The sequence below is a fragment of the Callorhinus ursinus genome, unplaced genomic scaffold, assembly GCF_003265705.2.
Source record: "Callorhinus ursinus isolate GAN/ISIS: 27379988/994484 unplaced genomic scaffold, GSC_fseal_2.0 scaffold54, whole genome shotgun sequence".
NCBI lineage: Eukaryota > Metazoa > Chordata > Mammalia > Carnivora > Otariidae > Callorhinus > Callorhinus ursinus.
Window position 1 is genome coordinate 3,746,749 of NW_027397116.1, and position 15,841 is coordinate 3,762,589.

General features: G+C 51.2%; 1 protein-coding gene across 1 annotated transcript in view; it reads left to right on the forward strand.

The window, feature by feature from the left end:
• UCK2 (uridine-cytidine kinase 2) overlaps positions 1 to 15,120 on the forward strand; it is a 65,692-nt gene extending 50,572 nt beyond the window's left edge. The window contains exons 3-7 of the mRNA XM_025892031.2: positions 424 to 520; positions 5,317 to 5,459; positions 11,265 to 11,362; positions 13,362 to 13,410; positions 14,678 to 15,120. Of these exons, the coding sequence (XP_025747816.1) occupies positions 424 to 520; positions 5,317 to 5,459; positions 11,265 to 11,362; positions 13,362 to 13,410; positions 14,678 to 14,817 (527 nt within the window). The 3' untranslated portion in view covers positions 14,818 to 15,120. The remainder of the gene's footprint in view (positions 1 to 423; positions 521 to 5,316; positions 5,460 to 11,264; positions 11,363 to 13,361; positions 13,411 to 14,677) is intronic.
• The last annotated feature ends 721 nt before the right edge of the window (positions 15,121 to 15,841 follow it).

Sequence of the window (15,841 nt, forward strand, 5' to 3'; positions counted from 1 at the left end):
AGAAAAAAGAAGTGAGTTTCTTGGAATGCATTCATACATTTCATACATTCTATTTTGAGATCCAGGGAGTTCACCTTCTGCTTTGGGTAGAGATTTGGGTTTTTTTCGGTGGGGGCTCCTCTAGGGTGGGATATACGTCCAGGAAATAGATGTGGATGATTATAGGAGAAATCATTTTAAAATTCAGCAGCATTTTTTTTTTTAAGATTTTATTTACCCATTTGAGAGAGAATGAGAAATAGAGAGCATGAGAGGGAAGAGGGTCAGAGGGAGAAGCAGACTCCCCGCTGAGAAGGGAGCCCGATGTGGGACTCGATCCCGGGACTCCAGGATCATGACCTGAGCCGAAGGCAGTCGCTTAACCAACTGAGCCACCCAGGCGCCCAAAATTCAGCAGCATTTTAACAGTCTGATTTCCTTCAGATGCCTTTGACAATGAACTCATCTTCAAAACACTCAAAGAAATCACCGAAGGGAAGACGGTGCAGATTCCCGTGTATGACTTTGTCTCCCATTCCCGGTAAGTGAGCTTTTGGGGGCTGGGCGTTGCTCCTCGCAGCTCCCAGAGCAGTCCGGTTTCCCAGGCTGCAGGCTGTGTCCTCCCCTCCCCTGCGCCCACGGCCGTCTGTGTGAGTGGCAGCAGCGTGCGCTGCGGGTGTGCACGGGTTGGGGAGTTTACCTGGCGCTTCCTGGAACAGTCTGCTCATCACGTTTTGCTGACTCTGAAAGGACAAGCTCATGAATTGGAGCTTGGGTGAGGTGGACAATCTACACTTGTCCTGATTCACAGCCCTGAGCGATTGTTCCCGGAATAAGATGTAAAGGGGCCGGGCAGAGGACACAGGAAGAAGAACAAAGAAAACTGTTCTTTCTTCTCTCCTGGTTGGACCGGGCAGAGAGCTGTGAGGGCGCTGAGGTCACCAGAGAGCAGCCGCTCAACTCCCAGGAGAGTTGAGTTTCTTGGTCGGTCGTGTCCTTTCTGCTGATCTGTGTTCGTGCTCCTGATTAGGTCTAGAGGAGTCATCTTCTTTCCCTCTGAGTGGTTGCCCAAGGCTCCTAGAAAGAAGAAGTCATCTTCTTTCCCTCTGAGTGGTTGCCCAAGGCTCCTAGAGGACTTCACGCCTGCTGGCCAGGCATCCAAAGCTCCCTCGAGCCTCCTAGGACTCTCTACTCACTCTGTCTCCTTGGGGACTTCCCAGGCAGACTCTAAACTCCTGAATGGCATTTAAAGCACGCGTAGCTGCTCCTTATTCTGGGCTAGTAATTGCTCAGTAAGTGTTGTTTTCAGCCCTGCGCTGTTCTGAAAGTTTTCTCCCACCTGCCTTTCATCCTTACCACTTGGTTCCTTTCTTTCATTCTCTCGAGTGGAATTTTTTTTTTTTAATGGGAAATTAGATTTCATGCATCTTTTAGTACCAAATGCCTCTGTAATTAAAAGCCCATCTTTATCTCCCTGTGTGTTCCTTGAGTACACATCTCAGCCAGCCTTTGATGCGGGATTCCTCACATGTTCTGTGCCTTTCCCAGAACTTGAGGGTGTGGCAGAGATTGGTTGGAGGAGGAAGAGAACACAAAGTGAACACATTGTGCTGGAAAGCCAGGCTGCTTAGCGCCTAGCCTTCATCCCTCACCAGTATCTTCTGAAGCGTGTCCTACTACGGACCAGATGCTACTGTGCCAAAAACTCAAAGAACAAGATGCACCTCCAGCCTCAAGCCACCACAGACCGTGCAGGAATAAAGGGGCTTAGTACGGGAATTGGAGCTTTTAAGAGTGTTGGGGGCTGGGGGTGCTGGGAGAGCTAAGATCCGGGAGGCTGTAGTCTAAGGGTCTAGGGTCCATGGCGAGTTCAAGAAGCTGCCACATCTGAGCCCTAGCCTCCAAGGGGGGCGACTTGCAGAGTAGCTGCAAAGTTGCCTTGTGTGGCTATTAAGGTCTCCTAAAAATTAGTTGCGTTTTGTTTCATCTTCTACATTTCCCATTGGCAAAGGACCCTGGGACCCCAGAGGGAAAAGGATTCTGGGAATTGTAGTTTCTAGCCTTAGCAGGGAGTGGTGGTGATGTCTTGTCCACAGGAGACACAAGGGAGCCCAGCAGCTCTCAGGTCCAGGGCTGGGCGGGCACTGCCTCAGAATTAAAATGCAGCTGACAACTAAAGTAAGGCCCTATGGAGGAGTGTGAAGGAGGGAGGAAGGCCTGGAGTATTTAGAGCAGGTTGTATAGAGGAGGTGATCTTTAAGCTGTATGTTGGAAAGCGTAAGAAGTCGTTGGGGGAGGGGATTTTCAAGGTAACGGGTGGGGAAGCATTTCAGGGACGAGCTTGGTGGGGAATCGCAGCTGGTTAGGAGTGGCGGGATGGGGGTGAGTGTGCAGGAAGAGTGGCTGGGAGGCAGGCAGGCCCCAGAGAGGAGAGGCTGGGGACGCCAGGGCCAGAGCGCGAATGTGTTGGCAGTAGGGAGTCACAGACGGCTGTTACGTGGGAGCAGATCATTCTGGTGGCAGGAAGAGAGGATCCACGATGCTATTTATGAAGCCCTTGGAGTCGTAGCCCAGGCGAGAGACTCCTGAGGGCCTGAGGTCAGGCGGCGGAAATCCGGGTGGTTGGCAGGAGGCAGGACCTGACCAGATGGAGGAGGTGGCGGGGGGAGGGGGTAGCGTATGCAGCATGAGCTCCATCAGGTTCATGGATTAACCACTGAAACCCCAGCAGAATTCCCCATCCAGATGTGATTCACCCCCCGCCCCAATTCCTTCGCAACCATATATTTTATAGCCTTATTCTTTAGTGGCCCACAGCCCATTTCTTTGTGAAACTCTGCCTGACCACTTTTGGCCACAGCAGTCCCTCAGCTCTCAAGGGCCACTCGTTAGGGACCCAGCTGTTAAGAGTTTACTGCTCCCGACCCATCCACGGGCCTTTCATGGTTGACATACAAACAGATGTTGGACTAGACAGAGAAGACTCTTGTTTGCGGTTAAATACCCTTCTCTGGCCTTGCCCCTCCTCATAAGCCAAACGAGAAGCTTGGATTCAGGTTACCTCAAATGCTCTAATTGTCTCGGTATCTTATGTGGACTTGCCAGCCAGACTCTGAACTTCTTCACGGAATATTGCACCAAGTGTGGCTCCTCTCGTGTTCTGGGCTGGTAGTTGCTCATTCGATGTTGTTTTTAGCGCTGGGCTGTTTTGAAGGGTTCTCCTCCCTAGATGTACATGTGCACTTGGGAAGGGATCGATCCCAGCTTCTTGGGGCATCAGCAACAGCACGGACAGCATTCTCCTTGCTTTCCCAGGATTGAAGAGACATGTTTGTTGAGTTGGAAAACCACCTGTTCCTTGTTCATAATCACCAGCTAGGTGTCCTGATTGTGGTGTGAGCACACGTACACCTAGCACGGTCACAGTGCTCTCCGGTAGAGTGTTTTGTAGAGTGTTTTCCAGACGGAGCCCTGGGAGTTTCCCCTCCCCCACGGAAACGGAAACATTCTCCATTTCCTGGCAGAGACTTTTCCACCCTCCTTCATGTAGGGCAGTTGCCTATAGTGGCTCATAATTTCACTCACTCACTGATCCTATTTTCTAGCCCATTTCCCTTCTGAGCTCTGTCCAGTTGGGTTCTTTATCCTAAACCACAGTGGGCACCCTGTTTTCTGGTAGCTGACATTCCTCCAGACTGGTGCTCCTCACCGCTGGCCGCATGTTAGAAACACCTGGGGCGGTTTTATAAAATAACTAGCGCTCTGACTCTACCCCAGGCAAATGAAATCAGAGCCCTGAGGGGTAGGGCCCAACTATACATTTTTTTTTCTTTTAAAGATTTTATTTACTTATTTGACAAAGAACGCACAGCAGGGGGAGCAGCAGAGGGAGAGGGAGAAGCAGGCTCCCCGCTGAGCAGGGAGCCTGATGTGGGACTTGATCCCAGGACCCTGAGATCATGACCTGGGCCAAAGGCAGACGCTTAACTGACCGAGGCGCCCCAGGCATACATTTTTTTTTTTTAAGATCTTATTTATTTGAGAGAAAGAGAGCACATGCGCCCATGTGCGGTGGGGGCGGGGGGTGCAGAGGGAGAGGGAGAATCTTAAGCAGACTCCATGCTCAGCACAGAGGCTCAGTCTCAAAACCCTGAGATCACGACCTGAGCCAAAACCAAGTCCGAACCGACTGAGCCACCCAGATGCCTCCAGGCATACATATTTGTTTAAAGCTCCCCAGACGGTTCTGTGTGCATCCAGAGTTCCATCATTGCTCTAGAAGTCTCATCATACTCACCTGGTCCTCTTCTGTTATCTTTTATGCCTTATGTTCTGCCACTTGGTAGTTGCTCCAGCAGTGCCCGCCTTAGAACTTAGACAGGAACCCAAGGGTCTGAGCTAATAAGGAATCAAAGGGTGTTTATGGGAGGGAAGTTCATGCATCCTCTTGCATGGGCAGCTGCTGATGTCCCCGTGTTTGCACAGATAAAGCCATTGTCTTAAGGAACCTTAAAAAAATGTTTTATTTGGTTTAATTCCTCAATGTCCGCCTGAGTAGTAAACCTTGCAGTGGAAACTATTACCTTCCTTTCAGTGACTTGAGCAAGAGGCAGTAGAGGATGGTTAGGACCGAAGCAGATGGCGACCCTGTGGGGCAGATGGGGAGGTAGTGCGCACCCCTGCCTCACTGAGGAGGAGGGGGAGGCCCTCCAGGCCCAGACCCACAGCCACAGTGCTGCTCATGCCCGAGCCAGACCAGACGGAGCTCGGGACGCTTTCCTTCCCTGTAGAATGCTTCCTCCCCTCTCTTCTCTGCAACTTCCTTTTTCTGCCGCCTCCTCTCCCATCCCTTCCTGCCTCCTTCACTTGCCTCTGGACAAGGGGAGGGGGTGGGGCTGTTGGGAGAAGACTGTGAATTTCTGTTTGTGAAAGTTCAGTGTTAGCTTCCATGAATGCCGGGCCTGAGAGCATTCCCGGAGACGCCCCCAGAGAGGAGAAGAAATCACATCTGCTTCTGTCTGTCTCCACTGTGTGTTCAACAGCATGTTTTTTTTTTTTTTTTTTTTTTAATCCCAAGGAGAGGGATGACTGTCTTCTCTTTTTATGGTGAGAGCTCAGAAGAGCTGGTCAGAGAGACCTTGGCCCCAGTCGTGAGGGCCCTTTGGTCGGTCTTCAGTGGTGGTCCAAGGGCCCTGCAAGGCTGCGTTATAGCTCCCCCTTTCGGTCCTGCTGTAGGTCTACAGGGAGGGGGCGCCAGACTCCCAGACAGACACTGCTGCCGTCCTCCCTTTGCTCACTCTGCCTGGTTCGGCCCACCATCTGCTCTGTGCTTTGCAGGAAGGAGGAGACGGTTACTGTCTACCCCGCGGATGTGGTGCTCTTTGAAGGGATCCTGGCATTCTACTCGCAGGAGGTGCGAGACCTCTTCCAGATGAAGCTTTTTGTGGACACAGATGCGGACACCCGGCTCTCCCGCAGAGGTGCGTTCTAAAAGCCTCCAGTGGCCCTGTTGGTGGCCCAGTCCAGCTGAGTCAGTTCAGCCCCAGGATGTCCTGCTTCTCAAACACTTGGTGACATCTGAGAAGGGGTTAGTCGCTGTGTTGGGTAACGAGAGGCCTGTGCGATCACGGAGATGCGATCAGAAGTTTACATTGTGGTTTTGCTGGAGAAAAGTTTGGTTAAATGCCCAGTCCTTTATGGTTTTCCCACAGGCATCATAATCAAGACAGGAACTAACTAGGATGTCTGGGGGCAGGAATCCTAGTGCCCGCAGCACTGGGCAACTTGTCCCACCAGCCCACTTCTCTAGCCCTTTTTATTTTTCAGAAAGCTCTGTGGAGGTTTGGTGACTCTTGTCCAGCCAGCTGCGGAGCAAAGTTGCTCGGTCATTCCCTCTGTAGGCCTTACTGAGGGTGTGCCTGTGCAGGTCCCTGTGCCTGGTGTCCTCAGGGACAGCTGCCCTTCGGTGGGGAGTGGAGCCCGTGAATTCAGCCCTGCAGGACATGGAGTGGAAGCCCCCCACCGCGGGGATCAGGAGGCTTCATGGGGGATGGGGTAGGGTGATGGCAGACAACCCAAGAAATTACATGGTGCAGATACAGACACATTGGGCTTGTTCCGGGAAGCAGGGGGCTGGAGTTCCTAGAGGGCTGTCCGAAGAGATGCTGGAAATTGCTTGAGGCAGATTACGGGGACTGTGGCTTCCCATTTGGTCCCTGGTCACGAAGGTGAGCTCCCAAGGGGTTTTGAGCAGGGCAGGTGAAAGGGCCTCAGCTCTCTGTTGGGAGATGACTCTGATGGAGGGAGTAGAAGTGAAGACTGCAGGTAGGGCTGCTGTAGGAGGTGGCAGGGATGAGAAGGTACCAGCAGAGTCAGAAAATGACAACCGCCCCCTGCCCGGTGGGGGCCATAGGGGTGGGGCGAGGAAGAGAGCAACAGAAGGTGAGGAAAGTGAGCCAGGCTTCGAGTCCCTGTTGCGTGGAAGAGGAACGAGACCCCAGGAGTGACAAGGTGGCTCCTAGTCACAGAGCAAATCATGGGCAGATTGGAATTCTATAAGTTCCAGCCCAGAGCCTTCTGACCTCAAATCCTGTGACGTTTTCTCTTCTCAGTTCGGGACAGATTTGTGGTTTATCCACTTAAACGTCCTCCCTTTGCAAGAACTATAAATGGAACCGGCAGAATATAGAGAGACGAGTCCCTGGGTTTTGTCCTCCCAGGGAGGAGTGTCTGCACGCTATTAGGTGAATTGTTGTTACACTCTACTCCCAGGTGGGGGGTGAGAGGGGTAGAACTCCTCGATGGAAGAAAGGAGAGTGGGGGGCCCAGATTCTAGTCCCAAAGCCTCCGGCTAGCTTTGTGACTTGGGTGGCTCTTGGGACTCGTGTGACCTCCCAGGCTTGGGTTTCTTTATGGGTAAGATGAAGGAAACTGGACTATTTTTAGGGTCATGACTTTGGCCAGGAAAGAGTTGCATGGTCTTTTTTAATAGATAATCGAGGCCCGAGCCTGATAGCCCCTCGTGCGTCTGCCCCAGGACCTGGCTTACCACCTTAGTCCCCAGACCCAGGTCCTGCCGCGGTTGATCTACTCGATGTCCCCATCAGTCTGTCAAATCAGGGAGGCAGCATGTTGCACCTGGGGAGAAATTGGAGTCAGATGAACTGGACTTAAATCCTGATTTCACCATTTAGTAGATGTGTGACCTCGGGCAGGTTATGTTGTTACCTCGTTGTACTTCATAAGTAGGGATACTCAAGTTGGTTGATTACATATTGATCAGTATCCCTGGGTTGTGAGGATGAGCCGTAACGCAGGTTAAATGCCTGGCGGTGCATTAGCTGGTAACAGTCTGTGTTAGATCAGGCTTTGCCTGAGACGGTAGGTGTTCTGCCTGAGTTTTCTTCCATCAGGACTGGTCAGAGCCTCTGAGTTGTCATCGCATCCTCAGGAGCTGGGACACCGGCCTGATCCCATTGTTTGGTCAGTACATGGTACTGAAGTCCCGGGCGGTGCAGTTACTAACGCTTGAGGGAGGAGCGCATGCGAGCCGTGGCCCAGGAAAATAGAACCAGTTTGAGAAATACAGAATTCAGAATCCTTGGAAATCAGACGATCTTGGCCTCTTAATTCAAACAGATCATCGTGGCACTGATGACACGGAAAATTCTCCCTTGCTCTCTTATACTTGGATCATTGTGCGAAACGGGGCGGGTGGGGGGAAGGAGACAGGAGGTGATGGTGGCTTTCTGTGGGGTTTCTCTGGCCGCTTTCCCTCTCAGACCTCTGTCTTCTCCTGTCACCTGCTGGCGAGTCACTTTCTGGTGGGCTTGTGCGGCCTTTCCACATGCAGCTTCTACAAGTTCATTCTCTGTCCACGTAGGACAGAAAACATACCTGGCATGTGCTTTGTGGGATGGGAGGGTGGGTTAGTCAGGAGCAGCTGCTGGGCCTCAGAACAGTCCTAGAGACTTGAGTTAGTGCCGTGGTTTTACCCTTCCACTGTCACAGTTCCTGGGCTGGTGACCCTCGAGGTCAGTGTTGACTGTCATGTGGCACGGGGGATTTGCCTTTGAGCCATGCAGCCTTGGAACACTTACCTCCATCATGGGAACCCCTCATACTTTTGGGGGTATTGGTTTCTCCCAGCTTTCACCTTCCCTCCGTGTGTGTTATTTACTCTAACCCACCCTACAATTCGGGGACAGGGAAGAACTGAGACGGGACCAAGGAGGGCTGACACCTACTCTCTCTCCTGCTACAATTCTCTGTGTCCAGTTCCCATAGCTTCAGGGCTGCAGTGGACCTTGAGATAGTCTGTTCTGTTACTAGAGTAACACATTTCCTCGACTAATTGTTAAAGTGAATCAGTTGAACCATTGAGGAATTGTATTTATTCTGGGTCCTTCTAAATTTCGTTCTTGGCTTTGGCTGACCAGAGGAGCCCTGGTGGCTTTGGAAGGGCGGCCGTGAGAGCCAAGCAGGGAAGGTGGGCAGACGGGTAGTTTCCTGCCCTTTCCCCCCTCTTCTGAAAGGGCCTTTCCTTTCCAAGCAAATGTGCTGGGTCAGAGTGATGATCAGGGAGCCGGTTTTGAGTCCCTGGAGTTTCCGGTTTGTGCCAAGACCTTGTTCTGACTCAGGCCTTGGCTTGGCCCTATTTCCTGACTTCGCCTGAGGAGCAAGGCACTTAGGTGCAGTGAATGGGCTGGCCTTGTGTTGTCCTTGGCTCGAGGAGGGGTCTCGGGCTGTTTGAGGTGGTAACTCAGTGGAAGGCTCTTGGGGAGCAGAGGTGGGGGATGCCTTTTGATTTTACACGTTCCCAGTGTCTGGGCAACATTCTCACCCGTTTCCTGTTTTCCTTTTTCCAGGGTAGAAACTGTAGGATGGCTCCTCCCTGTCTTCCCTGTTCGCCCTCCCCACTGTGTCTTCCCATGTGTCTGTGCCCTGCTGTCCCTCCCGCACTGCACCCCCCACTCCCACCTTTCCTGCTGTTCTGCGGGACCCCGCTCTCGGCTGGGTCTGCTGTGTTCCCCTGGGCTCGCCTGAGCTCACAGATGCTGCCCTTCCAGGGGTCTGCTCTGTCAGGGAGCCATCCCTCTCCTGAAGCTTCCCAGATTCTGTTACCATGATAATCCGTGGCAGAAACTCAGGTTTATTGAATGCATACTATATGCCAGCCACAGCGCTGAAGAGTTTCATGTCCATCCCCCTGTATTCCGAGGAGTAACGACTTGATGAGAAAGCCTCTGTGTACTATGTCTCTATTTTACAGTTAAGGAAAATGAGAGTCACAGAGGTATGAGTGGGGTCAGGATTCCAACCCGGGTCACTTTTGCCTGCATTGCTCCCGATGGCAGGCCAAGGGGCAGCTCTGGGCCCTGGAGCAGCCTCAGTGTGACTCTCCTGCTTCCCGCACTTTTCCCCCGGCACCTTCCTCCTGCAGTGGCCTGGCGGGGGGAACTGTCGGGGCTACAGGTGACAAGGGGGCCGCAGGCCTGGGGCCGAGGGCAGCGGGAGAGCGTGAAAAGCATGTCTTGTGAAACAAGCACATCAGGCTTTTGCAGGGCTTTTAAGTAAAGGCTGCCTGAGTGCAGGCGTGTGTTTGTTTTTTCCCCCAGCTCTGATACCCTTTGCCCTGGCTTCCTTTTTTCTTTGTACTTTATCTGGGGACGTGAAGAAATTGGAGGCCACACTGGCTGTGTGTTTTGGCCCAGGGGAGCCTGCTAGCCGGCGTGCCAGGGCTCCTGAGGCCTGTGGGGGTGAGCCACGTGGCGGCTCTTCGGCCTCCTCCTTGGCCCCGTCTCCCTGGCAGAGCCGCCGGCCCCCGGCGCCCGAATGCCCGAGAACACCGTTTCCCAGCTGGGGGAGGCACGTTCACCAGCCCCGGGGCCGGGAGGGGCTGTGAGGCAAGTCCTGACAGCGCATTAAAGGCCAGGGTTCATGTGGAGAAGGCTCCTTGTAAATGGAGGGGCTGATGGAGGAGGCAGGAGGTCTAGCAGCAGCACCTCACGCTCTGGAATGTGGTCTTCTAGTCATCTAATCCTCACAGTGCACGCCAGCCCGAATCCTACCCGCGACAGCCTCCCTCTTTCCTGCCCCTGCGTGCATGCGTGTGTGTGTGTGTGCGTGCGTGCGTGCGTGCATGTGTGCGTGTGCACGCATGGAATTATCTAGAGACGTGGCTGTCCAGAAATTCACTCACAAGTGTTCCCTAGTTCGTTTGCACTGAGGTGCATCCCTTGCTCAGTCTGTAACCTGAGCAGTGGTCGAGAGGAGCCAAGGGGCCTTCACAAATGATTGTTGATGGACAGGGTACCCTTTCAAGGTGGGGCTGGAAGACTGAGCAGCCGTGGTACTAAGATTTACAACACCTGTTAGGGAGGCACTGTTTGGACGGAGAGAATCTCCTTCCAAACTCTCACTACTGAGTTTGGGGGGAAACTGAGGCTCAGGGACATTAGTGCCGAGTGGCAGAGCTAGGATTCCAATCCCTTAGATGGTCAGACCCCTTTTCTGTTTTATTTATTTATTTATTTTTGACAAAAGACTATTAAAATAATAAAGGTGTTGGATGAAAGTCCCTGAATGACACTGTCCCAGACGAAGAAGGTAGAAGATGGTGAGTGTGGATCAATCCGGGTGGCTTTACACCTCCAGCCCACCATTTCCAAAACCATGGTATTGCCATCTTTCACTAAGTGGTTTTCTATTTGGCAAGCCTCCGTGCTTGAGGTTAGCAGGAATGGCTGACCACAGCTGGACCCTCTGTCTGCCCTCCACCCCTATAGGGGCTGGAATGTGGGGGGAGCCAGGCACAATAAGGTGGCACATCAGCAGTAGGTCAGTGGACTGCACACAGGTAAGTGCAAGGGGACAGCATCCAGGTGAGCAAGGGGCTCCTTTGCCAGGGAGCCCCACCACCTCTCTGGGCCCCGTCTACTTCCTGTTACGAGCTCCGCAGGACTGTCCTGCTTTTTATGCTGTTCACACTGCAAATTTATTTGGGTCAAATGCTGCTTGAAACCAGAAGACTGTTGGCTGAGGCTGGACAGCCTTTGCTTCAGAGATCCTTATGTCATAGCCAAATTTGACTGTAGCAATAAAAATGTAACTTGTTTTTCTTGAAGCTGCTGCTGACCTGCTCTTGGTCAAGTCTCTCAGGAATCCGGCTTGTGAATCCCAGAGTAATTGTGGAGTCCATGTGAGCCTGGTCTGCCTCAACGAAGGGCGGACATGTGTTGGCTCATGCACCATTTTCTTGATTCTTGTTTTTCCTTTTCTTATAGTATTAAGGGACATCAGCGAAAGAGGGAGGGACCTTGAGCAGATTTTATCTCAGTACATTACGTTCGTCAAGCCTGCCTTTGAGGAATTCTGCTTGCCAGTGAGTTGTGTTCCTGGTTTGTTTTTTGTTGAATTTAGAATTTAAAACTGAATCGCACACATAAAGATATGTAAGCTGATGGAGCCCCCAGCCTGAATTTCATCCCTCTCTGAATGAGCCTGTCCTCCCTCCAGTCCCAAGAAAGGGCGACCTTTGAGGCTTTGTGTTCTCTGGGAGCTGTAGGTCACCGTCTTTGTCAGAATGGCCCTTCAGGGTCCTGCTGTCTGACTCCAGCAAGTTCTGCACTTCTTGCTTGGTGGGCTCAGGGTGTGAGGGTGTGCCATACCTAAGCACAGACTCAGCCATTTGGATCTTCAAAAGGTCTGTGATGGTTGCAGTATTGGTGCAGGGAGGGCTCAGCAATAGGGTATTTCCTTCTGAATCTCTTCTGCCACTGCATTGAGCCTCCCCGCCCCTTTGAGCTTGTCTTGGGCCCCTGGATACGTTCCCCTATGGGAAGTATCCTGCCATGCTCGAATAAGCTTCCATACTTCTGCCCTGGCTCAGGTTCATCATTCCTCCTATGGCAGCTGGGAACTCTGGGGAGGTGGCTTTCAGAGAAGGAAGGTTGGGGATATGGGGAATTTTCAGCGTTTAGTGAATTAACCCTTAGCACAGGTAACACTCTCAGCTCCTTGGGGACAGACAGGTGAGTGTTGAGGGAGGACCACTTGGGACAAGAAGTGCAGAGTGGTGGTGGGGGCGGGGGGAGTGGTAGAGGAAGATGTAGGAGATGATGTTGCTTGAGACGCCTGCACCTGTGTCGTGTGTCTTCACCAGGTTGGCCTCACCACGGTCTAACTCCCTAACGATTTATAATTAAGCTGTAAGTGGGAGTGGGGAGACATTGGGGCTTAGCCTGAACTTGGGTGATCTCTTTTTTTTTGGGAGACTGGAATCTGACGGCATCGAGAGTAGAGTGAGGCTGAGTGTGGAAATTTCTCTCTTTCTCGTTGTAATGAACTTGTCTTTCTCCTGGAAAAGTATGATCTCAAACTATCTGTTCCTTCGAGTCTCTTAGAAGGTTTTGCGTCAAACCAGACTAGACTTTTGTTTCAGATTGGGGACAGGTGGACTTTCTGAGTCAGCCTGAGTAATGCTGATGCCCTAGTCATTCCCCTGGAGAGGATTGGGTCACATGATTAGGTTTCTGGGCAGAGGGCAGAGGGAGTGGAGAAGCCAGGAAATTCTATCTATCCATCTGTCCATCTGAGGACTTCTCCTGCTCTTTTTACCTTAATAATAGCTCAAGGTAAACTTACTGGACATAAATTCGAGTTAACTGCCAATTTTCTGCTGTTTCACTTAGTTGTAATGAGCTTAAAATTCTGCACGTTTTCTGGGTGGTTTCTGCTTGTTCCCACTGTCCAGCCACTCTGTGCTCAAGGAAAGGCAGCAGCTTGGATCTGATAAATTGTCTGCCTAGTTCAGGTTGGGTTTGGGCCTGACACAGTTGCATTTGAATGGTTCTAGTACAGAAGATGCTCACGTGCTGAAGGCATTTTTTTTTAATGTGGTCTTATCCTAAACTTGGGTCATATACCAGAATATTTAAGTGTGATAAGAGAGCCAATGAAAATGGTCATGGGGGAGGTTATTTTTCTTGGCTTTACCCTTGCGTTAGGATCAATGGTGTCACCTTTCAGACTGTGTGTAGAAGTCCAAGGTGAACCACTTCCCTTTTTGATTTGGGTTTTTCTAATTCATATCTTTCTTAGTAGGGTGGAGGCAGTTATAAGTTTGGTTTCAAAGACCACGTTTTCTGTGCAGGTCATAAACTTAAAACAGTATTAAAGCATTAATAATGAGAAATCAAGAGAGCTGATTTATTGTAATTGAGATAAAGGGGATAGAAAATACTATGTTCACAGCCTCAAGCTGCCACCCTCTGGGATCAGTGGTAGAGAGGCTGACCCTTCCCTCATGGCCCCTCAAGAGGGGCTTGGGCCAGTTTCTCTGGAACTCCTCTTTAATGAATTGTGAATATCTTTCTCCACAGACAAAGAAATACGCTGATGTGATCATTCCTAGAGGTGCAGATAATCTAGGTGAGTCCTGGTTGGGTTGGGGGGTAGGGGGTTATCCCCTGGGGCATAACCTATACCCTATGTCAGTTGTACTTTGGGACAGGATGTGGTGACCGACCAAGGCTCCATGGATGTGGCTGAACCACTGGTCGGCAATTGGGAGCCAGAAAGGAATTTTTGCCTGCACGTTTAGCCTTGGGAACAGGCCCCTGTGCATACGTGTGTATGGGCATGGTGACAAGCAGGAATTCGTGCTTCTCTAGCAGAAAGCAGAGGGCTGGAGACTCTCCTCTGCTGTCCCTCCCAGTGATGACACTTTGGGGCCTTGCATCCAAGGCCACCTTTTAGCAAAAGCACATTTTCTTCTTAATTTAGAATGACCTGCCATCAAGGCAGCCTTTCCAAAAGGGAGCTGTTTGCATGTATTTATTTATTGGTTTGGGCTTGTCTGAGAAGTAGGGGTACCTCTGGACTGAGGCAGGCTGGGGCATGATCTGTGAGAAGTCCCTACCTTCTCATTCTCGTTTTTAAATTAATTTCAACTTTCCTGCATTTAAACAGTTCATTTTTTTTTTTTTGCTGAGCCATTTGAGAGCCCATCATAGCGATGAATATTTCACTGTGTATTTCTTTTTTTTTTTTAAGATTTAATTAATTTATTTTAGAGAGAGAGAAAGGGGGAAGGGCAGAGGGAGAAGAGAGAAAATTTCAGACAGACTCCCCACTGAGTGTGGAGCCCGATGAGGGGCTCGACCTCATGACCTGAGCCGAAACCAAGAGTCGGATGCCCAACCAACTGAGCGCCCTAGGCACCCCTCACCGTGTATTTCTTAAAGAGAAGGGCATTTTCATTCATAGCCATGGAACAGCCATGCCATTCAGGGAAGTGAAGATTGATAGTCTCCTTTGACAGATTTGAGGAGTATAGGCCCGTTGTTTTGTAAAATGGCCCTCAATTTGGGTTCATCTTTGTTTCCTCGTGATTGGATTCCAGTTTATACAAGCTGGGGAGAATACCGTAGGAGAGATGTGTTGCGTGTTCTTCGCAGCATCTCAGGGAGCACTTGATGTTTATTCCATGTCTGGTGATGTTACCATCAATCACTTGCTTGAGATGTATCATTTATTTCTCACGCTAGGAACAGAGAGTCCCATATTACATTTCCTTTAGAGGAAAGAGCCTTCTGCGGGAATCAGGCTATTTGGGACGGGGAGCTGGTGGGTTCCCCGGTAGAAGGCTTGGCTTCTCCCCGCACTGTCCCTGACGCGGCCGCTCTTTGCCCCACAGTGGCCATCAACCTCATTGTGCAGCACATTCAGGACATCCTGAACGGAGGGCTCTCCAAACGGCAGACCAATGGCTATCTCAACGGCTACATCCCTTCACGCAAGAGGCAGTCGTCCGAGTCCAGCAGCCGGCCCCATTGACCCCTGTCTCCTTCAGGCCTGGCCCCTATCTTCAGGAGACAGGAGGAGGGATCAGGAGGCACTGCTCATCCGTACATGTGCTTTCCTAGGACATTGCTGTATTTAAGAACACACCATGGAGATGACATGCCTTTGTTTTTCCTTTTTTTTGTTTTGTTTTTGTTTTTTGTGCTTTGGAGCGGCGAAATGAAACCGAATTTGACCCTGAGCTTAAATGACAAACTGTGCCAACTACTACTGGTGATGCCTAATTATGAATCCAACGTGTAACCAGTTATAAATACATATATATATATAAAAGGATCTATTTTTGTGTAAATGTACAAATACTGTAAAGCTGTTTGCTGTTAAGTATTGTGCAGGAGGGCCTGTACTTGAGTGTTCGGGACTCGAGCTGGATTCTCACCGAGGGGCCATGGTCGCGGTGTGGCGGGGGGGTGGGGGGTGGGGGGGGGGCAGTGGAGAAGGGAGGCTCCCGGCTCATGATTCTCAGGCCTGTGTGGCTCGAGGACGATGGAGTTGGGAGCCTTGGATTGCCCCTGCCCTGCTAGATGCCACATTCTTGGAGCTGGAGCTTAGTGATGTGTCGACAAGAGATAATTCTTTTCTTCTTTCTTTCTTTCTTCTTTCTTTTTTGAGTTGAAATTAGGCAAGACCTCAGCTCAAAAATCAAACTCAGGGAAGACGCCCACTGAGGAGAACAAGTCTTCTGTGTTTTCTTCTTGCCCAGTGCCCCACCTCTGGCTGCCCGGGTAGCTCAGCCACTCCCTCCTGACTCACCTGTTTCTCAGTCTCTCCAAAAGCCAAAGCTGCCTCTCTCTCCTTCCCTGACAGGGATTTGACAGGCTCTCTTCTGGTAAGATGGGGAAGGAGAGAGTAGAACGGTACCTGGTGTGGGGTCTGAGGAAGTGCTGGCTCCCGTGCCTCCCAGGGAAGTCTGCGATCAGACTCCTTGGGCCTTTTCCCAGAGGGTGGCGTGCACAGTGGCCTCTTGAGTCTGGGCTTTGGTTGAGGACTTCTGCTG